This window comes from Pyxicephalus adspersus, chromosome 2 (assembly GCF_032062135.1).
Source record: "Pyxicephalus adspersus chromosome 2, UCB_Pads_2.0, whole genome shotgun sequence".
Lineage (NCBI taxonomy): Eukaryota > Metazoa > Chordata > Amphibia > Anura > Pyxicephalidae > Pyxicephalus > Pyxicephalus adspersus.
Window position 1 is genome coordinate 73530960 of NC_092859.1, and position 24766 is coordinate 73555725.

At 35.9% G+C, this 24766-nt stretch overlaps 2 protein-coding genes across 2 annotated transcripts in view; both read left to right on the forward strand.

Annotated features, from left to right (window-relative positions):
* LOC140322433 (epithelial sodium channel subunit alpha-like) overlaps positions 1–9944 on the forward strand; it is a 16337-nt gene extending 6393 nt beyond the window's left edge. The window contains exons 3-10 of the mRNA XM_072398999.1: positions 146–309; positions 949–1053; positions 2827–2947; positions 3042–3114; positions 4241–4298; positions 5722–5780; positions 8394–8469; positions 9609–9944. Coding sequence (XP_072255100.1) covers positions 146–309; positions 949–1053; positions 2827–2947; positions 3042–3114; positions 4241–4298; positions 5722–5780; positions 8394–8469; positions 9609–9944 — 992 coding nt within the window. The remainder of the gene's footprint in view (positions 1–145; positions 310–948; positions 1054–2826; positions 2948–3041; positions 3115–4240; positions 4299–5721; positions 5781–8393; positions 8470–9608) is intronic.
* A 12840-nt stretch (positions 9945–22784) lies between these two features.
* LOC140323707 (alpha-2Db adrenergic receptor-like) lies at positions 22785–24423 on the forward strand. Its single transcript, XM_072401002.1, has one exon. The coding sequence runs from the start codon at positions 22953–22955 to the stop codon at positions 24153–24155; it is 1203 nt and encodes a 400-aa protein (XP_072257103.1). The 5' UTR covers positions 22785–22952; the 3' UTR covers positions 24156–24423.
* The last annotated feature ends 343 nt before the right edge of the window (positions 24424–24766 follow it).

Genomic DNA, 24766 nt, shown 5'->3' on the forward strand with positions numbered 1-24766 from the left:
AGAAGTACATTTCTAGACAATGGGGACAATCCTGTATTGAAGATATTGTAGAAAAGAATCTCAGGACTATTATTGTGAATATACATAAAATTAAACTCCTATACTGTCACTGCTATATTAAATACATTTCTTATGTCACTGATAGGTCTGACCATGGAGCTTTTTATTGAGCAGAATGAGTATATCAGTACTCTGAGCACAGCAGCAGGACTGAGAGTTGTTCTGCATGGACAAGGGAAGATGCCGTTTCCTGAAGATGAAGGAGTCAATGTTCCCCCTGGTCAGGAGTCAGACATTGGAGTAGTGAAGGTATGAACTTTTTCATACTGAACAAATTCAATTTGAGGTTGCTAAGGAGGTTAAAGCTGAACACCAAGCAGATTTAAGAGGCATACAAGGTCCAATAACAGTTGGCACTCTTGTCAGAATTTTTAAGAAAAACATGCTGTATCTATCAAGTAATAAAGGTTACTATACATAGTTTTAAAAAAAGCGTGTCAGTGGTTATTATATCTACAACTGTTACACGTATGAACAATGTGAATGTTGGAGCAGCAATGGGCCTGATTTATTAAAGCTCTCTAAGGCTGGAGAAGATACACTTTCATCAGTGAAGCTGGGTGATCCATCAAACCTGGACTTGATTTCTTGAAATCATTTGCTAGCAAATGTTTTCAATCCTGGACCAGATCCATTACAGGATTGCTGGATCACCCAGCTTCACTGATGAAAGTGTATCCTCTCCAGCCTTGGAGAGCTTTATTAAATTAGGCTCAAAGTCTGCAACATTTTCAAGCATTTCAGAAAATGTTTTTATACACAATTGGTAAATTAAAAGTATTCCAGCAGAATGAACCTTTTGAATTATTCTTTAGTTATCCATCCAAGTAAGACTGGAATGTGCAAGAAATAGTAAAAAAATAAATATTTAAAAACTCTTTATGGCAGGTCCATGTCAAACGTTTGCATGAACCGTACAACAGTCGGTGTAGCAGTGGCCAGGACATAAGGAATTATTATACAGATGTTTATGGAACTGACTACAGTAGAGAGGTAAGCCTTATTCTGTCACAATCATCTGAATACAAAGACTTTGCCCAATCACACCAACATTTTTAACTTTTTCACACCTGAGGAATACATTTTAGGGGTCTTGGGAAACCACCACTAAATCTGTTTATTGGAGGTCAAAAGAAAAAAAGGTTCCTAACATGGTGGCCATTGGAAAGAATGCCCTTCTTCAGTGGTGGCTGGAACAACACATGTATAGACACCTAAAAACATTATTAGATGGATGTGCCTGGTTTTGCCCAATGGTTTAGGGGAAAAAGCTAGCTTTGTGTTTGATTGTGTTGATATAAATCAGTGGAGAGTGCCCTTGCAGGTTGCATACAAATATGGATTTACTTTTCTTTGATTCATTCTTATTCTTATTCTATAGACTGCTTCAATGAGCTAATGTTAAAACCTAACTGGTTTTAGTCTACTGTTCACTAATTCCTGATTGATTGTGATGGGTTTATTAAATTAAATAAAAATAGAAATATATCTGTTACCTGTGTGGAAAATCAGGGTCATTTCCCCTCTCCAGAATCAGTAGCAAGTCAAACACAACATTATTTTTGCTTCCTATAAGTTGTCCACTACAAATTGGGCTCGTTCCAGATTGGCCCAACTCCCCACCATTCATTTATGAAAAGAGTCCCAAGTCGAATAACATAGATCTGCTCGATAATGCATCTCTGTTGGTCACAAGTGGGCAGAGACAAATCATGCCATCTCTGGTCAGGGGTGTAAAAGTATCTTTTATGAGTAACTAGCTAAAAAATAAGAAAGTGCATAATTAAAAAAAAAAGCCCATATTCTTGTTATTTTTGTATATTGTGTTTATTATAGTAAAGTAAAAATGAAACTGAATATAGAAGCAGCTTTGGCTGTTTGTCACGCTGCAAGGTGACAGAGAAATGATACAGACGGACATAATAGCATTCCAATTCCAGTTTTTAGATTACATGGCTGCTTGGCTCTTCTACATGAACTGACATTACAATATGTATTACTCAGTTAACTAGGCTGAAAAAAAACTTGTCGTCATTAACATTTTACTAACCCAGGCAGTGGAGTTCTCCAGGAGGGTGAAGAACAAAAACCTTCAGACTGTACATGACCGAAGCAGTTAACACTAAATTAAACTGAAAATTTTTGGACAGACTCTGTAAGCCTCTTCTGTCAAAGATGCTTTCCTTCCCACTTTCAATCAACATTCTGACCGAATATTGATACAACTGAAAATGCACTTTTTTTTTTTTTTGGTCAGTTCAAAGTTTTTTGTTTCATTAGGAAAATATCAAAAAGTGTCAAAATTTGCTAACTTAAAAATGTAAAATTTGAAAATGGATCTGATAACCCATACCATTTGTTTAATCATTGGGATATGTTTGTTTGTAAATTCTTTACCATAACTTACATTTATTCAAATACACAACGATCTCCTCCAAGCTATTTGCACATGACCACATACTTAGTTTTTCTATTTTATTTGTGCCCACCTTTGAGTCCTCTCCATACACCCTATGTCTGTTTGTGCTTAAACATTTACCACATATTATTTTAAGCAATTTATACTGAGACAATACTATGCTTATAATCATTTAGAAATACTTTTCTTATGTAACATTTCATCCTTAGGCGATGGTGACTGACTATTTCATTAGATCATGATCTATGTCTAGCAGAAAGAAGTCATAAATTCTAGTACAAACCAATCTTTGTTTGCATCTACATACAACATACATATGTATAATATAAACATATATTTCTCATCAGGCTTGCAAGAAGAGCTGCGCTCAGACCAAAATGATCAAAAACTGCGGGTGCAGAATGTGGGAGTTCCCAGCACCCCCTGGGATTGATGTACCACTGTGTAATATCAGTGAACCATCTGTCAGTAAGTATACATTTCCAGGATATATAGGCGGAACATATATATAACTAACTCTGAGTGCCCTGCAGCTACCGGTGCTTCTGTGTTCTCTTTGTAGATGACTGTGTGGAAATGTATGAATATAAACTATCCCACGATCAGCTGAAATGTCACTGTCCACTCCAGTGCGAGTGAGTATACAAAGTATACATACCTATATATGATTTACAGACATTAGGTATATTTGAATTCAATGTCATTTTGGCAAGTACCCAAATACATATATCACAATCATGTTTAAATAAAAGTCATTATTATTTCATACTCTTACACTACTAAATAGGGCTGCATATTTACATGATTATATTTTATATACAGATTTGGGACTCTGATGTGTAATCCCCAGTCTTTTCACTGGACAGCGAAAGAGCAGCACAACATCTGTTCCCTCTGCTCTTTCCTCCAAACAGCATGTGTCTTGTCAATGCATTCATATGTAGCATGCCTAATTGGCTTCCAATCCTGCCATTTTCTCTCTCATCATGAATGCTGCTGCACATAGTATTGCACGAGGCTAATACCATGTTAGGTTCTGGTACAAGCACTAGTTAAATTTAATAATATATAAATAACTACAGAGTTGTATATATATCTTTTATACATGACTGAAGCTCAGCTTTGTAGATAAATCAAATAGCAAGTGATTTTTAATCATCCAGATACCATTAATAACCAGTTACCATTACACAGTGAGGCACAATCACAATGACAGCAAATAGGAAGCATAGCCTGCAGTTGTGATTCCAATTTAAATACTATACATACTGATTAATGGATCTGCATTACCTTTAATCAGTTTCAAAATTAAAATTGTGACATTTGGTTTCTGGGATTATTAACATTGTAAGTTTCTTTTTATTTTAATAAATAGGTACATCATAATAGATCAGAGTATTTAAAATGTATTTCACTAATAGTGTACTAAACAAAACATTAAGTGTTAAGTATAACTGGGTATTAAGGCTTTAAAGTTAGATAACAGAGATTGTTGATCCAGGGAACATTCTATTGCCTCATGGAATCAGAAAGGAATTTTTTTCCTCTGTTGAAGCAAATTGTACCAGGGTTTTTTTCTACCTTCCTCTGGACCAACTATGTCTTAAAGGTTTTATATCTGGGATATGTTATTTCCCTAGTGGTTGAACTTGATGGACTTATGTCTTTTTTCAACCTAACCAACTATGTAACTATGAAACTATAACAGATTGGTGAAATAGATATTAATTTTGTTTGCCTATATGCTTTCTTTACTGCTAGGGAAGAGATTTTTGAACTCACACTGTCTTCATCCCAATGGCCAAGCAGTAAATACATGGTAAGTTTAGCTATCCTAAATGTAAAATACTCAATTAATTTTAAATATATCATATTAAATAAATCATATTCCTAGTAATGATCTTTATACAAAGCTATATATGTGTACTACTAAGCTGTCTATTGAAAGAGGCAGTGGTAATTTGTTAAAGGAGTAGAAATTGTTCATTGTGTACAATGTTCCCTATAATGGCCCTAGGTGATGAGTACATTATATATTTTCATGAAAAAGTAATTGCTAATTCTTCTGAGGATACTACTGTAAATACATCTACTGGGGTGGTCAGGAGGACTTATGTAATATGTAATATGTCCAAAAAAAAGAAAAGTTTTTAAAATTGTAGTTTTTCCATACGCCAAAAGTACAATATTCAGGTTTAAAACTATTATTATTATTACCCAGTGTTTATATAGGGCTAAAATATTATTGAAAACAATTAATCCATTATATACATACAATGGTATACACTGTTTACAGTTTCAGCTATGGATTCTACAGTTTCCCCAGTTTCTTGAGAAAGAAAAATTGCCATTCTCATGTTTAACAATTTTTGAGACAAAACAATATTCATGAACTTTGCATTTTATTTGAAAAATCCGCAACCAGCTTTTTTTTTTATATTTTTATCTTCCATATATTCCATATATTTTTTATATGTTTATCTTCCATTTTAAATGAAAACACCATAAGTTTATGATCGGTAAAAGCCCTAAATGCTGCTCGCAGGAATGGTTTACCTAACTTGTAGCAGTTTTCCAGATAAATATATATAACAGCAATCCAGAACATATATTCCACATCTAGGTTTGGTCTACTTAAATGTGAAATAATTCTAATAAAGACACTGTGCAGGGATATACATTTCGACACTAATGGTTTCTGTAGTCCTCTTTCATACCTAAACATTGTTGTGCGTTACGGCACGCTCTCTATTGAGCATTGTGTCAGACGCTAATGTGCATCACATTAAGGCAGCCATTCATTTACAATGGCCTACTATTGCAGGCATGATGTAAGCACTTAAACAACACAGGGTATTGGTGTTGTAGATAATTGCAGCATATGTCCACTAGCACCTATTGTAGATTACAAAAACTTTTGTGCATTACAATGTGCAACATTGGCTCAGGTGGCTTAAAGAGCAACCAAAAGGTGTGTCCAGGCTGCACACTACTCCTGCGGGATAACTTGCAGTGAAATGAAATATGTGCAGCATCAGTATGAGGGTCTAGGCTTTTTTACTCTCAGATTTTGTTCTTATTAGCCTTCTGTATTGTTATTAATAATATCACCGTTGGTCATTTGTGGCTGTTATGTTGCTTATGTTGCTTTTCATTTGCATATGGTAACTTGGCAAACAGTTTATGCTTTTGTATTAAATTAAAGAATATATATTATAAGTTACTGTATATTAATTTATCAGGACTACTTTTCAAAGCATATCCAAAGCAAACACGGCTATCAAGATGTGCAAAATATAAGGTGAGTCCAAATTCTAGAGCCAATGTACATGAATGCCCCGTTATTTTGTATTGAATGAGTTCTAACTGCAGCCCTTTGGCTTCTGAATGTTCTTTCAATCTTTCATTCGAGAAGGTATATTAAAGTCTTTTGTCTTATAAAACCTCGATGTATATCAAACAAATATGTGCTGATAATAATAAAAAGAATATTGCTATCATGAAATGAGAAAAAAGCATTGAGAAGAGGGCAAAAGTACTGCTGCAAGTGACCTATTGCTATAGTGATGGATAAGGGTTGAATCAGGTTCACCAAGATCTTACCATTAGTATTTAACTTTGTATATAGAAAAAGTATAAAGATAAAGTACATTAAGAAAAATCCTACTGTTAACTAACAGCACCAACCCCCCCCCCCCCCCCCACCCCCCGTCCCCCTTAGATGACTTTAGACCTCACACAGGAATGCCATATTGTCATTGTGAAAACAGCACCATGACCCCAATTTTTGTCATTGCTCAACATTCTCATTGTTATCCTATTTTTTAGCATTTAGCAAGGATTAGGATGTAGGATGTTTAGCAATTTTCTAAAAATGAAAGATTAACTTTGGACTATATAAATCTCATCCTAAAAGGACACATATATTTATATTAGATTATTGTTTTTGAGATATATTTCTAGAATTTCACATATTCTCTGCATTGCTTCCAAATAAAAACGTTGACAATGTATGTATGCAGATATATTGGCTTTAAGGGATGAAAGACTCTTGGATGAAAGTTTTAAAAAAACAGAGCACCAATGGCTAGGTGGCTAGGGGAGGTAAAGGAGCACATTACCATAAGTATCAAGATAGGCTTTTTTTTTATTACACTTTCACCTCATTACAATATAGTTCCTAAATATAGTAAGACTACACTACAGTAGACTTTAATACAGGCTAAATGTGAGGGCACAAACACATATATTAATTATTTCTTTCATTTCACAGCAGTAAAAAAGTCAGACTCCAGTCTACTATGCCCTCTAAATCCTCCAAGGATTTAAAATATTTAATAAAAGACACAACATAATCACACCAAATACACAAAATACATAATTTATGATAGATTTATGAGTCTCCCCATGAGGCGTTTTGGGGAAAAACATTTATTTATAAAGTCATTCGTCTAGGAGATGGCCAAGAAATGAACATATTGTATAACAGATATTTTATTTTTGTTTTTATTGTAACCAACAGTTATTAATCTTTTCTACAATTGAGTCATATGGCAGAAAGACATATTTCCCTTCACGTAGTAGGTTATTTACTGACAAATGACAAGATTATTGAACAAACAAAAGCACCAAATACAGTTTGCTGTTGCTGATGTCCATAATGGTGTTGTTATATATGTGTGTGAGGTTATATATCTTCTAAATTACTTTGCTTTAAAGATATATTTATTGCTAACCTCAAAGCTTTTATTATGAAAAAATTATGAAAAAATTATTATACCAAGAGCACTTGTACTTTTGCCATAACGCCATCCCCTACAGCTCTCGCCAAGAGTCAGGCATGTCTCTACTAGGATGTAAGTCAACCATATACAATTTAGGACATATGCCTAGAGTTTGATAGATGCCTTGGGTTTGCTCTGATTTTACCATACATAAATGTATCCTCATTTTTATACATTGAAGTTGATTTACTAAAGAAGTTTAGGTTGGTAAAATAGCAAAGTGGACTCTCGCCCTGTGGGGAATACCTCACTTAGCAAACAAAAATGATGTCTTTTGATATTTTACAAGGACATGATCAGGTATTATTTGCAAATTTTATTTTCACTATATTCATTAAGGTAAGTGGATTATGCCTTGCAGAGTGATAACTCACTTTTCTAAGTTAAGAGCCTAAACTAGTAAACTAGACTAAACTAGTAAATCGATTAACCCCAGTCTAGTGAACTGACTCAGTCTGCCTCAACAACAAATGCAATATTCCTAAATGCATTAGGAGTATGTGCAATGTGACATAAATTTAAAAATTTGAAAAGACATATGAATGGTGGATATTGCTATTTGCCCACTGTTGTATACCATATTGTTAGTCTGCACTATGACCTTCATTGTACAGCCCAAACATGCAAGTAACAATGTTCAACCCAATGGATCTAATGGATTCATTTATTTGCTTAATGCAGCAGAAAATCTGGTGTTGGGGTAGAGGCCTGGAGTTTACAAGTCATTTGCTAGCTGTAGAGCAACACTCTTACACTTCCTAAAATGTTGCTAAAATTCCTGAACTGCTAAAAAGAAAATACATGTCCAGTATAGCTTTGTTAGAAAAAGCACTGTTCTTTTTTTGTCCCAGGGTTGGCAGTCTTCAGCTAAGAATGAAACATCCAGATGATTGTAAATATACCATAAACATGAAAATCAAACTTTGTTCATCATCTGGCAGTATTTTGGTCAAACTGGCAGATTTTTTATGTTTTTACCATCTTTGATCTGTGCTAATACTTGATTTGTTAATACGGTACAGCAAGTATTCATACCACTGTTTTCCAATCTAATGAACATGTTTTACTATGGAAGTTTAAAATATGATTTATTATAAATTTAATTTCATATTGTTCTTTTCTTTTATCAGGGACAATGTTGTAAAGCTTGTGGTTTATTACCAGCAGCTAAATTATGAATTCATAGAAGAAGTACCCTCAATGCAGGTAAGAAAAGCGATTAGCTGCTTTATAGTGGTAAAGCACATAATTGCCGTCCTGGTAACTATACATAGCAGTTATCAGTGCTCAGCTTAAGCTGAAGCAGACACAGAGAATACTAATTAACACAGTCAATCTAAAGAATTTTAAATTAGACCATCAAAAGTACTGCTTCCATCCTAGTCTTCTGTAGCTGTCATTGGCCAGCACTGTGGCTCAGTGGTTAGCACTCTGGCCTTTGCAGTGCTAGGTCCTAGGTTCGAATCTTGGCCAGAACACTACCTTTGTGAAGTTTGCCAGTTCTCCCCATGTTTGTATGGGTTTTCTCCAGGTACCTCAGTTTCCTCCCCATTCCAAAATAAAGATGCAGTTAGGTTAAGTTCACCACAACATTTGAAAATTAATCTTCAAGACATATGACTATGGTAGGGACAATGGATTGTGAGCCCCTTTGAGGAACAGCTAGTTGTGGACTTTGTAGAGTGCTGTGTAAGATGTTGTCGCTATATAAATACTGTGTAATATTAATTGTCACTATTTGAATTCAACCTATTAGAATAAGGACAGCACAATAAACCAATCAGGCTCTGCTGATTGGCTTATAGTTAACTGCTTCCCATTTAACACTAAACTAATGGTATACTAATGAGGATAAATGTTCACTATCCTAAAACAATCAACTAGAAATCAGCTTTTACTGCTGGTATTACTCCAAAGCTATGTGCAAATGCTTGAGTTAATTCAATTTGGACAAATAAATACACAGATAAAATACAAATAATGGGGATGTCCTACCTGTCAATTTGTATTTTTGTCTATTAAAGTCTATGATTAAAGTAAGTACTCAAGTACTATTGGTTGTAAATGATTATTAATTATCATTCATAGTTTCCAGTTGCAGTATAGGGTCTATGAATAGGGGTGGGGGACAGATTTCTTTTTAGCACATTTGCTAGCAGCATTGGCTTCATGTCCTACCCTTTCTTCTGCCAATTAGGCTATTTAGAAGTTTGCAGGTTAATAGCAAGTACAATTCGGATTCACAAGGTACACTAGTTGCATATTACAAAATTCAGTGTTTTTTAGAAACAGAGCTGCAATTATTTTATATTAATTTTCATGTAATTCTGTTTTTTCTCTCATAGCTGGTTGACCTGTTCTCCAGTATAGGAGGTCTAGTGGGCCTTTGGATTGGGGTGTCTGTTTGCACAGTCGCTGAGTTTGTAGAGCTAATACTGAATTTACTGAAATTTATCTTTGTTCGGATACCGAAAAAAGAAAATGCACCAGAAAACCCATACTCACTACCAAAGCCAGAACCAAATGCTTGTTCTCCAGTGTTTTCTTACGACCACTATCCTCTGTGGGGTCCGCTAGATGATGTATCCAGTCTTCTCAAGAATAACCTAGAGGACAGTCAAAGTCTACACAATCCCTATCAGAGTTATGAAACATTAAATGATTGTATATTTAATGTATAAATGGACTTTACAGATTGCATTCCATCAACGTTACATCATAACTTAAAGGACATTGGAAAGGATTAGTTTTTGAAACAAAGAACGGATTAGTCTTTTATTATTTATTTCGTGAAGTAATACATTTGATGAACAACAAAATACCAGAATACCTAACACAGACAACTGATTAGTAGATATTTGTGTATTAAAATAAATTTCCATACCTTCAAAAAAGGATGCTTTGTTTCATGAATGCATCATCGATTTACTGTAATAAGCAGAACAATTCAGAGCTACAAATATCAAGTTCTCTTTTTGTAGTCAGCTTTTCTCTACACATTACTATCGCTCTTCAGCTTACTGCTTGTGCTTCCTGATTTCTCTCTATGGTGTATTGTATAAAGGGGTTTCAGATTTACAGTTGTGTCAAATATTAGGTGTTTTCAGGTGATGGTGAAAATGAGAAATGTATTTTTTTAAATACTTGGTAAGATGTGCCTTTATGCCAAAAAATAGTGAAAAGGCATTCTTTGAAAGCATGTCTTTTTTTCCAACTAAAATTTAAAATATAGCCAGGAAAACACGTTAAAGCTGTCTGCTGACTTTTAAAATTAATTTCTGACTTATGAAAAATAGTATTGTGAAAAAAATTGCTGGGGGAGCCAGAGGGACCAATGAAAACAAGTAGAAAAATGTCATCCCTGTTGGCTTTAGGAATGTGTTTCCATACAATATTTTTACTTTTTACTTTGTTCCCACCCAACTTTATTACCAAGGGTTTTAAAATAAAAAAGTCAATGTGGAGCTTCCAAAACTGTTTCTCAACTATTCTTAATTTTTGGAAATATAGGTAGTAGGTCATATTATTCTCCACCCTCTAAACAGTTTTGGTACGTTTATGGGCTTTAAACAGTGATATAAATTTGTGGCATGGCAAAAATTACCCAAAGTTTAACAAATGTATCCACTTATTTGATAATATTTTTTTGCGGCAAACACAATTCCATGGAAATATCCTGACCATCCTGACTTCTGAGATACTTTGACTTGCATTTGAGTTTAATTGATATGGCTTCTTTAAGCAGCTTATTCTGAGATGTTCCAAATTGATTTTACATTTAAATTGAGTTGTATGGAGAAAAAAAGGTAGCATTAACATGTATTTTTTTGTGTTCACTGTTGTTTTATGTAACCTATTATTATTATTACTATTATTAATAATCAGGATTTATATAGCGCCAACATATTTAATGTACAGCGCTGCGTAATATGTTGGCGCTATATAAATCCTGTTTATTATTATTAATAATAATAATAATAATATTACACAGCGCTGTACAATAAATAGGGACCTATGATTACTTTGTCTATCACTTGTCCATGTGGGTCTCCCAGTTTGCTTCATCAGGCATTGAAGATGGACCTAAATATCCTAAATATTACTTATTACTTTAATGCAAATTACATTAAATTCATGGATATTACCAAAGCATGGACTAAATGTAGTAAAGAAAGGTATCAATAAAACAGCAGTATTTATAGAAAGTTTAGTCAAAAATTGTACAATACCATCTGTATATAAGCACTTACATATATATATTAATATAATATAATATATATATAAAATAAATATATTTTAATATAAAATAATATCCCCAAAGCAACATTTTATCCTGATGGTATAAATGGGATAATGGATTTAGTAAATTAGGTATTACAAACTGCACTTCAATGATTTGTCGAACACCTTAACATTTCCTTTCATGAAGCCAATGCAAAATGAATAATGAAGCAGTTGAAAATTTAGCAAAATATGTTGGAATTTAGAATTTGATTATTTTAGATTATCAATTATATTAGTTTTTTATCGCTTTGGCTCGAATTGGGTGAGTCAGCAAGAAAGAAGGAAAACTGAGGTAAGAAAATCTTGTCAACTAATTAACTTAATGATACAAACTGTTATTGGAGTCTATTTATAAATGTTTGCACCCAAGATTCACCCAAGGTATAACTAAAATACACACATTTCCCACATTGGCCTCATTTAAAAAATGTATGAAGTATGAATCATAAGTTGACTGACACATATTCCAACTGAATCCATTGTAAAAAGTGTATATATTTGGGGGGAAATCTTGGGTGAAAACATTTATAAAAAAGACTTCATTGATTTTAACCCCACCTATTGACCTAAATTTTAAATAGAATAGAAACAGTGGAGTTACTAACAGTTAAGTTGTTTATCACACAAATTTGTGATATTAGTCACTTTCCTATATTTTTAAAAAATACAATCACAAAAATAAACAAAATTTAGAGATTATGGATTATGTCTATCTTTAGCTAAAGTGTTAACTTGTCACATACCTAAGCATTTCAAACTCCATATAATGTAAAACGAAGGCTAGCAGATGCTATTTTACTACGGTAGTATATAACCAATGGATCTAGAAAAACATTTTTAAGCTTATCTCAACTTTTTTGGGTCAATTCAAACTTGGCAAAAACTGCTTTTTCTGGCTCTCTACTTATTTTTGATTCTGGCCATTAAACTTAAAGGCTAGGGAAGCTTGATGATGAGTGCCAAACTCAACATGTATGGAACAAGTTTAGATCTGTATACCAACTCCTTATGTTGTCATACATTTTTCATTAAAGGTAACCTCTGCATACTTATTTTGTCCTTTGCCCAGTCTAAATTTCTCATGCTTGTGGCAGTTTTACTTTAAAGTAGAATATATAGAGTCTAAGTAAATGCTCATGTTTTGTTTGTGCTCAGTTCTGTTTACTGTAAGGTAAGAGGAATAGATCTGGAACAGCATGTACGGTTCACTGAATTCTAGAAGGAACTCATTTACTTGTGCTCTTATAGTAAATACACGATTTAAACACTGGCCAGGAAGTAAATTAAATGGCAACATTACATATCAGAGTGCCAATAGAAGTAGTTTGCTAAGTAAAAAACTTTGTGTGTTTCTATTTAACTCATATATGTATTGTAATTTTGTTCACACAAAAAACTCAAACAAATGTCTCCAACTGTAACAAACATCTTAGAATGACCACTGCAACTCATGTTCACATTAATGGGTGCAAGTTTTCTTTTTGTTTGCATCCTCCTAAATCAGTCCAAACATAAACCCAGCTATTTATTTTTACCTGAAAAACAAGAAAACTACATTGACTTGAGTATTAACCTAGGGCACAGAATGCAGCTATCACTGCTAATTATCAAAACAATAATCAATTATTCCAATGAAATTTGGATTTGATCCATTTGGAATCAAATGATTCCAATCAAATTTTCCCATAAAATTGACACAAATAAAAGTTTTTATTGAATTGAAAAAATTACCATGAATTATGACTTGGCGTATACCACCAGCACTCACCAGACTCCAGTCTTCCAATCCAACACAGCAGTCTTAACCTATAGCAAGACCCCGATCCATCTCCACCAGGAGATTTGTTGCATTTCCCTGCACACGGTTGCCCCCAGGACTTCTGGTATCTGGGGAGGGGGTGGCAGAGGACCAGGAGCCCACAGATATGCAGTACCAAGATTCAAACAGAGACAAGTCTAGAATACAGAGGCAATTCATTCACAGGTAATCAGTCCACTAGAGAAGGCGTACAAAGACAAGACACAAGCAGTGTCGGGGTCACAGGCAAAAGGTCGATCCAGACAGCATACACTCACAGGGTCAGAAACAGGTAAAGGTCAGCAACAGTTCACACTCCAGCAGGAGATCAGCCTAGCTTAACACTACAAGAAGCCATGGGGACTGCAAGCAAAAAAGGCTATAAGGCCCTAGCAGCCAATGAGAGCTTAGTATTAGGTATCAGGAACTAATCTGCCCCTAAAATCCTCCTCAGCTATGCACAGCCTCAGAGTGTATGCTGGGGGTGCCGATAAAATACATTTCAGGTTGCATGGCTAAAGGGAAGCAGGGGCTGCTGTTATTTTTTTATTCTTCTTGCTGCTGAAAGTGACATTGCTGAACAGAGAAAAAGTTACTTGCTACTACAATGGGGCACAGCACGGGATCCCCAGCCAGATAAGCATCCCCTAACAACAGGTAAGTGACAAGGGCTGTGTAAGAGTTACATGTTCTGGGGTGACAGCTCACCTGATGCAGAAAAAGGTGCAGCTATAGCAGCCCTGGATGGGTCATCTGAGATTCCCAAGGCTGTGTTCATTTCGGCTGGGCCTACAACTGTAGTATCACAGAGTATGGAGTACACTAAGCCAGTCAGAACCGCAGTCATTATACCAGCAATTGGCGCAACCCAATTTCACTGCCCTCACCTGGCACTGATCTCAACCACCCACATGAGGGAGACAGCTGCACAGGGAGCACCACACTAACTGTGTTGTCTGTGACAGTGATAGAATAACCATAATTGTCAGCAGGGTCAACCAAGTGTGGTTGCCTTCAGCACTGACCCCAGTTTAAACCAAGATTGTTTTTTCACATTCTTTTTCAGGCTAAACAAAAAAATCCTGGTTTATACTTGAGTATAAATAATATATAACCTTTTTTATCATCCCCTAAGTAACTTTAAATATAACCTTTAGGAAAAACACAGTTAAGAAATAAGCAATCTATTGTTACCACTGCCTTATTTTCAGAGTCAGCTGGCAGAGCAATCCAGCAAAGTACTAATAGTTTGGAACATGGAACACTTGGTACAGCCTCACAACACAGTGCCTCAGTGTCACATCAAAGGAGGTGGGAAAGATAGCTTTGTACTATGCATGTTTTGGCTTTGAAAATAAAATGTTAATGCTAATTTTAGTGGTTACAATGGGAATATCAGATAGTGAAGGAGTAATAAAAAGATGAGGGCAGGTACATTTTTGTTTTGTTTAAGTTAATCAAAGCTTGCATATGATGAGCAGCAGTAAATATTTGAAATGGATACAGTTCACAAAGGTTTACCACCATTTTTCAAATGAAGATTTTCAGATGAGATGCATCACTTTTGCCTGTACCAGGAAATCCTGTTTTGCTGGCCCTTTTGTGAAATGACTCCTGCTGAGTCAAGCAACCTCGGCAGACTTAGCTGACTTTTTAATGTTTGTGAACGGTTAATTGCATGGCACTTGGCCCAACATGCCTGTTCTCTTACCTTATTTATTGCACTAAGGAACACTTGTGGCATGCCACTTGGAGTTTATTTTTCTGGGGTTTTTATAACTCTCCAGAGAACTGAAAATACCTATTAAAATGTATCACTCGCTCCTCTGCTTATCTCTCTCTCTGCACCATTGAGCTGGAATGTAGGTGGCAGGCATATCAAGGAGTGCTATACAAAGAAGTGCAGGATAGAAACTAAAACACAAAAATACATTGCATAGACTGACAAGTGTTAGGAGAATGGAAAATGTGTTGAGTTTTTTTTTGTGTAAATCCTGACATACTTCAAAATATCACATTTTGAAGTTTAAAAAAGAAAGTAGTTGATAATCTTTTTTGTTTAATAATGCCATTTCATAATGTTCACTAAAAATTAGAACATTTGCTTTAATCTATAAAATAGGTGACATTTTATTATAGTCTGCATCATTGGTGGGTAACTTATTAGATTGTGAAGACCTGACTTCTAGTTCACCTGTGGCTTTTCCAAACACTTTCACTTTTTTTAGGATGCATGGATCTCCTCAACCTCAAAATTGTTTTTTTTACAAACGTACCTGTCCTATGTCAGTTTTTTGGATGGCAGTCATCGCAGTCCAAAACACAAAAAAAACTCAGCTTAGATAGAAATCAACAGAGTGTAGCAGATTCACCTACACCTGGGCTTGGAAAAAGGATCTGGCAGCATATTTTTCTTGATGAATTTAAATACATCTTATAAGCAGGGTAGTGCAGTTTCTAAAACCTGATTAGATTAATGAAATGTAACTTAATAAAGATGAGGGCATTCTTATCTTCTAATCATTTACAAAGGCTAAAAATCTTTTAGATGCATATTTTCAGAGAACCAAAAATATTATTATTAATATGATATATACAATATTTTTGTAAAAAAGATTTTTTGTTCATCTCAGACTTGGACACTTTAGCATTAGATTTACCATTTCATGCAAATCATTAGGTAGATATCTTTTTATAACAACCTTTATTTATTAATACCAATGCAACATTTAAAGTAAAACACTTTTGCAATAAAACATATTTGCCTACCCAATGAATGTCTTCATTTACATGAGCAGCTCAGCGTAGGACAATGGTCTCCAACCTTTTGGACCTCATGGACCACTAAATTCATGGACGCAGGACTCTACGGACACAGGGAGCCGTGAGTCACTCAAAGGGGAAGAAACTTCCACCCAGAGTGACATCATGACCCGACAACTGAGCCTGCGTTTCAAACAGGAGACATGGTCAGGGCCATGTCGCTAGCCGTGCGCCCCTCCTAGCGCGGTCCTGACCCCGCTGGGGGGTGCACCGGCCAAAGCTGCAGACCACCAAAATTTTGGTTCGCGGACTACCGATTGGCGGCTGCTGCTGTAAGATACCTGAATACCCAACACCACCCTGCTGATGCCAGGACCTAATATACTCCATCTGCTTACCACTGTGAATGTAGGATTCAATTGGAGAACATGCCAGCAGAATGTCTCCCTCTACAATGTTCACCAACGCCTCTGTAAAACAAAAAAAAGGAGGAAAGGAAGAACTTAACAGTTGGGACGACTAGTGACAAATTGTATATATGTATTGTGTTTTGATGCTTGATGTAATTTTCAGCAAGGGGCTATAATCAGCAAGGTGCTATAAGGCCCAGTCTAAACAAAACAATGTCAAAATTAGAGCTGCTTTTTTATTTTTTATTTTAATTTTCAACTGTTTTAATCCAACCACAACAGTCAACATTTCTGAGCTCATCCTTACTCATACAATACAGTTTCCCAAAAGACTTATTGATTTAATAAATGGCAGTTGCCCTCATATTTTGGTTCCACCAATACTTACGTGGACTATGTATGAAAAAGCAGCATTTTATCAAAAAAATGAATAATAAAGAGATAGGTCTGTGATAAACTAATTCGTTTGCAGTGTTTTTTGCTGGTACAGTGTATATCTGTTGAGTCTGGAAAGTTTCTAAAAAAAAAAAAAAAGTTGCTTTAGGATTTTCATGAGTCTAGATATTATAAAGTCAAATGATATACTGATTACCTATATCAGGACTACGCTATCCAATATTAGACACACTAAACTTTAGTCAAGATTGAGAATAGATATGAGTTGGAAGTGCTGGTGTTTTAAACTACAGCAATGAGATTTCTGAGGCTCACTTAGTGATTGTTGCTTGCCTGGGGTTGACTTAACCAAGGATCATTTTTGGGATAATCCTTTAAGAAATGAGCATACTTGCATACTTTGACTAAGTCTTCATTTTCTTAGATTTGTGACTGATCCAAGTATTTTCAGTAAGAATATTAGACAAGTAGGGAAAGACATTTAACCAACACTACCTTAACCGGTCCCCAAAAGACAAAATAACTTTACCTAACACAAGAATCATAAAATAATATTGACCACAATAATAAAGGCCATGGAAGGCTCTCATGCATACCAAGAATAAATGTATCTCCCTTGTATAAATGTAAAACCGTCATCTGATTCCACAGTCCTAAATTTAAAACTAGGTCAAAAACACATAAAAACAACAGACCAAGGGCCACAATTAATAACATTCCTATTATCCACAAAGTCATAGCCTGCAACTATGAACAATTTGTCTGGCATATTTAAAATGTTATGCTCTTTTAGGATTTGGCAGTCAATAACTTCTATTTGGTGTTCCATGATTTGGTCCTGTTAAATAATATCCTCCTGTGTCTGGGACAGCCATATAAATAGATGTGTGAGTGATTATGTTCATTGTGATCACGCTGATCACTCCCATCTTTTCCCAAAAGATTCTTCATAAGATATGAGCTGAAATCTTGCTTCATTGATCCCACATTCGGCAGCAGGTATACAAGGCCTCATGTGGGAGTCAGTTTTGCTGTTGCTAGGAAAGGTACTGTAAAGTAGTTACTGTTTTTAGCAGTCAATTACCATTGTCAACGCTAGTCATATTTCTTTTCCAGGTGGGTAAACAACCATGTCAGTGGCATGGACTGTCAGCAATCATTTAGTAATTACTCTCATTTCTGTTAACTGTACACCACACCAATATTAAATGTGCATTTATGTATCAGAGGAACACAGCAAGGTGAATAAACTCTGGTGCCAATAAATATAAAGATCATTGATCCCTATAGTAGACAAGGTTACGTCCTATTCACCGGCTCTATATATTTGATTTATAGATTTGCATAGGGGTACACAGATTCATTTTACAAGAAAAACAGAAAACAGCAAAATGATTTATCTGTAATAGTAAAGGTCATATCATAATAATAATAATAGTAATTTAATTTTATATCCATGTGTATTTAAAAATTGTTGGAGGGTTATGAGTTCAATAAAAAGACATTGACATTGCAATCTTAAGGTAGTCTATCCTTAGTAAAAAGCTGTGTGCAGGATCCACAATTAATGTAGATGACTCTTAAAAGGTGCATTAGTTACATTTACTATAATGATTTATGAAATAAATTACCAATACTTATGATTATATAAAAAAGGAAATATATATATGTTATTTTTCAGACTTGCAAAAAGTTTTAATAGCAGTTACAATATCTTGGGTATGAGATATTCATACTTACTTTCATCTAACTTTTTGTTTGTTGGATTTGAGTATTACCTGTTTTTTTATTGTCATTATGTTACACATTCTACATGAAATAAGACTGGACACTGCATGTGGTATACCTGACACTCAGTGAAGGACTTTGTGAACCCCTGACCAAGTGAGGTAAAACATGTGCAACTGTCTTATCAGCTGTCTTACTGTGGCTAAGCTATTTTATACAGACGTCTACTAATTTATTGCATGTTTTCAGTAAAAAAGGTAACAACTGCTGGACACCAGAGCCTGTAATCAAGTGAAAGTTTACTGGGTGAGTTTTTGTTCTAAAGCAGACCTGAACAGCCAGTCTTGTGATTGATACACCTCTGCATAGTAAAAAAAAAAAGGTGACATAGTGGTAGTAGTCAGGTTTTACACTGGAAAGCTGTATACCAATGTCAACTCTTCTCTTTGTCTGGGCACAGATAATTGTCTGAATTGTTGGCATTAAATACATTCTCCAGCACTATACCCTGCCAGTGAGACTAAATTTAAATTTGCTTCTAGCATTCTAATATAAGCAGATATCTCTTTACTAGTGTTCACATAGGTATGAAAAAGTGACACACAGTATTTTAGGTTTTTTCCTACTATAATTTTTCCTTGTTTACCCGAATTTTACCCCAGAGCAAGCATTGCGGTATATGTAGAAATAAATGAGTGGTATTAAGTGCCTATTAGAATTCACAGAAGTACTCCCTTGGTTCACGAGGACTATTAGCGGTCATATACTTCTGAATAGAGTCCATTCTGACTAGAAACAGAGCGGTTCTGACCTTGGATCCGCATTGGATCTAATCCAGGCATAGTACAGCTCAGCCAATCTGAACGGAGGACTATGACAGCTTTTATCATCTAGAAGCCAGATTGGCTGAACCCTATTATACCTGTCTTTTAAAATTATAGTATGATTTATAAAATATCAATTCTTACTCAGAATTTCAAAATCCGGTTACATTTCCTCCACAATTCAACTGGATTTAATCTAAGTAAGAGTTTATTCATTCTGCTCACTTCTCATTAAGATTTATGACGAATTTAATAAAGTGAAACCCCAGCTAAAAACTTTTTCATTTACCTCTCACTAGAGTGTAAACAATGTTTGCATTGCTTTTAGGAGTTTTTCCTACTTCCTGTCCCATAGATACCTATGAGGACGTGGAAATCTCCCCATAATGGACAAAGATTGTGATCTAATTTTTTTTAGATATCCAACCATCCATCGCTCTATCCAAATTGGGAAGAAATATTTGATTAAAGCTCTACTTTAAATTTTATCTTCACTCGTCTAAACATTAAACCGAATAAAGGGAACCAGGCACTCCAACAGATCAAAGTTCTGCAGATACTGTTTGTTTCCTATACCTTCTTGATTAACAAAAAAAGTGGCTGAGAACACATGAAATGGAACATGAATTTCTTTCTCCCTGGGTGGGCCTGGTTCCTGCACTTTAAATCCTTGCTTGCCAAGTTTCCCTTTCTCTGAATATTATACATTGTATTGTGCCAGTAAGTACTAAATGATCTATAAAATCTCATATAATCTTTTCCATGTTTATGGAATTTCAAACACCACCATAACCTACAGTACATTACATAATGAATTTATATAAGTCATCATACTAGTGTCAAATTAATAACCAGAGGGATCTTTGGTAAAAAACGCAAATGAATCAAAAAATTACAATGGTGATTTTGTAGGTATAGATGTAGTATTACCATACTTCACATTTATGGGAGTCTAGCACTAGCATTATGGCCAGGCCTAAATACAAATATAAAACACACATGTTGTTCTATATGGTGCTTCCTGTCACTTACTTTAACAACATGTCTTCTGGTTCAAGTGTAAAAAGTAAGGTATTCTCCAATTAACTGGTGACTGTTAGTGAACGCTTCCAGATAAATGTCAGATGTGCTGGTTGATGGGTGCACATTGGTTATGCAAGTATCAGTATCAGGAAGATATAGATTGTTTACCTATTTTTTTTCCCATCAACAAGTGTATGGGTATCATCCCTCCATAGTACTGGTGTTACAATATAACATTATTTCCAACACTGGCTGACACTTATTTCCATAGAAAATCAAAGTTTACCATCCGAGAATCTAGTTAGCTGCCTAGGCCCCCAGACACCCAAAATGCTCTACTATACAAATAGGTTTTCATGACTGATCTGCCCTTCCCATATCTAGCTATTGGTTGCTAATTAATAAATATGCGCACAATAGGCTGGGGCAACCTTTGATTTTAGGAAAGTATGTTAATATTTGTATATAAATGTGTCCTGGTATGCAGGGGTCCTGTGGCACGTGAAAATTCATTGGAAGGTGCATGTGGGTATCTAATGAATAGAAAGGATTGCTTTATATATGTGAATTCAATAAGGTGTCCAGTGTGTAAGAAAGATAACTTTTATTTAAAATAATTACACAGAAACACAATCTTGTTTTCTTATTTATGCATATATATGTGTTATGCTGAGCACAGTCAGAGGCCACGGAAGCCACCTTCCTGTTCTTATCTTGAAGACTGGAAGTCACGGGTGACAAAATCAGCATGCAAGATAAACAGACAGTTACTCTTGCTGTCAAACATTCAAAGAGTTACCGCTGCAGAGTATTGTAAACTCAAAAGAACAACAGTGCAATTATCCTTAAAAATACCTCCCCAAACTGAAAATGTGTGTATCCTGCATATAATTGTATGACAAGACCACGATAAAGTGACCTGAATGAACGTCAAAGAATGTTTTCTGCATTAATGCTTACTTCTCCAGCAAGTCTTACTTCGGCAAAATCTTTAGAATATGACATATTGAATACCTTTATCCCCCTGCCACATGCAGTGGTTTCTCCCTATGTTACTACTGGGCACATTGATGCAGAGGCCAGCAGTAGGAACCATTCAGTAAAGCAGGGGAGGAGATATCCAGCACATCCTGAAGACTTTGCAGCAGGTAAATTGGTTGAATACTAAGGAGTTCATACTGCCAGCTGGAGAGGTAAGTATTCACACTCTTCTGTAACTGATTTTTTTTTAGGAAGCAAAACCTGTCATGAAAGTCATACAGCGCTGTCATTGCTGAACTCCACTTTCTGACTCCCTGACCCAGAACAGTTTGGGAAAAATGGAATAAAACAATTTACAAACTAGGCGACTCAAAAAATTAAAGTAGGAAAGTCAGCTGACAGCCAAGCAATTAGCATTTCCAATTTCCAAAACACATTCAGCTAATGTAATTTTCTGACATGCTAGTGAGAGGAAAACATAAAATCCAGCATTGCCAATTAAAAGTTATACATTTCCTTCTAGCTGTCTCCTGCAGTCATATATATCTGAAGATGAGGGGGAATGTCATGCGTGGGAAATGTCATGTCCTGTGAATGTTTGATTGCTCTCATTCCCTATATGACAGCCATGTGTATTAGCTGACAGGAAGCAGGAAAGGTTCTCACCATAAGTATGTTCCAGAAATATACATATTTGTGAAAGAATGGCATCCCTGCTGTCCCTACAGGCCATTGCTCTCTATAGGGACTGACCTAAAATTCATAGAAATGTGAGGGAAAGTGAAGGAGACAGCTGTATGTGACAGGAGGCTTTATAGGGACCAATGTCAGCACAAACAAAACATTATTCATGGTGCTTGTAGCTCTCAGCATCTGTGTCAGTGACACACTGGAGTGCTGAGTTAGGTCTGCACTATGCATTGCACTGGGTAGTAGGATTCCCTCCCACCATGAGTGGGGAGGTGCAGGCTGCTGCTATGAATGCTCTGTACCCAATGCTCAGCTCTGCCTGTCATACTATGGTCACCTGTGAGAAGTAGAAGGGGGCTGCAGGGAGACTGGGTGCTGCCAGAGGAAGGGGCTGCTGTCACACACAGACCATGGAACAACTTCAGGATGTTGCTGCCTCCCTGCACAAAAGGAAATATACCTTCAATGCAGCCAACTAAGACAAACAACACAGCAACTTGGCAGTGCAGAAAAGTCTGAGATCTGCACAATACCTGGCTTGTCTACATGCAATATGTAATACTTCTGCTGAATTCATGGCTGGAATTGGATGCACTGTGCAGGATTCAGGATCAAGAGGACTGTCTCATCTGTGAGTAGAACCTATATTGCTATCTATTAGAAGTGCAGAAGGTGTTTTACATTGACTGACCCCCACAGCATAAAATACTTGATTATCATGGTGGATCTGCTGGACAGAACTATCTTATAAAGTTAGTTTGTAACTTTACCTGACTTTATCATGTGACCAAGATGGAGTTTACAACTTTAGCTGTCATCTATAATGATTCTGGGAACAGTAGCCAACAAGAGCTGAAGATCTGGCCATATGCAGCATGGGAGTGTACGCTCATTATTTTCGCTGTTGGGTCCATAATCGTATCCACCGTTGTTGGCAACATCTTGGTGGTTTTAGCCATATTCTCAAGCCGGGCTTTAAGGGCTCCACAGAACTTGTTCTTGGTGTCACTGGCTTTAGCAGACATTCTTGTGGGTGCTTTGATTATTCCATTTTCACTAGCCAAAGAGGTCATGGGTTACTGGCACTTTGGAAATATATGGTGCAGTATGTACCTGGCTTTAGACATTTTATTCTGTACCTCCTCCATAGTTCACTTGTGTGCCATCAGTATTGACCGGTACTGGTCTGTTACCAAAGCAGTCAGTTATAATCTACGGAGGACACCCAAGAGGATTAAGAGAATGATTGCCATCATCTGGGTAGTGTCTGCCATCATTTCTTTCCCACCACTTCTTAAAATGAACTCTCATAAAGAGAACAAGTGTGACCTGAATGACGACACGTGGTATGTGTTGTTTTCTTGTACTGTATCCTTCTTTCTTCCATGTTTCATCATGATATTCCTGTACTGCCGTATATACCGAGTGGCAAAACATCGGGCATCTACGGTGTCCAACCTCAGGAACGGCCTTCATGACCATGTCAGTGTTCCGCCAAATGCATTCTACAACCATGACTGTCTGGAGCATCCTAACCCCAATGGCAACCATGATAATGATGAAATGGACTTAGAGGAGAGCACCTCATCAATTAATAAATTTCCAGAGACAGCTCATCATAAAACAAACGATGGGACCAATAATGTAAAAACAAAAAGGCTTTCATGGACTATAAACCGGGGACAAAAACGAAGAGACCGTTCAGTCTCCATCTCTCAAACGCGTTTGACGCAGCTGAGGGAAAAGAGGCTGACGTTTGTATTAGCTGTGGTGATTGGTGGATTTGTAATCTGCTGGTTTCCATTTTTCTTCACCTACAGCCTAGAGTCTATTTGTCGGGGCAGATGTGGCATATCTGATGCACTTTTTAACTTTTTCTTTTGGATTGGATATTGTAACAGCAGTCTAAATCCTGTCATATACACTGTCTTTAACAGGGATTTCCGGAAGGCATTCCGCAAACTGCTCATGCGTAGTTCAAAAAGGACCATGTGAAGGAAAAATGTAAAATACACAGTGAAGTATAGGACCCCTTGGCAGCTTTATATATCCTTTGCAAATTCCAACAAATGTTTTGTATCTTGTCTAGCACACCTATATGGATTAGGCATTAGTCTACTAAACCTGTTATCATATTTTGTCTAGATAGGGCATGTCTGGTATTATGGAGCTGATTGGGTTTCAGTAGAGGACTTTAAGGTATGGGACATTCAGTGTCATTCTCCTCTTACTACCAATAAATGTCTGAATTTAGTAAAACATATCATGTGTGGTTTTCTTTCTATATTACAGTACTTCATGGTTTGTCTGGAGGTTGATGGCTTAGAATGATCATGTGTTTAACACATCGTGATGAATTTTAATTTAGTTTATATCATTTTTTTATTTAATAGAATGTTTAGCTTGTTTACACAAGTAAGATGTTTTGGTTTCAAAGCAACCAATCAGATTTTAGCTTTTGGATTTTATTACAGAATACCGATCAGGAGTATATAACAGGGCAGGAAAAGATCTATTGTGAGCAAGCTGCAGCTGACAGGTCTGTTACTGAAATGTCAAATCCGAATATCTGCTTGTTATGTAATATATCTTATTAATTACAACCA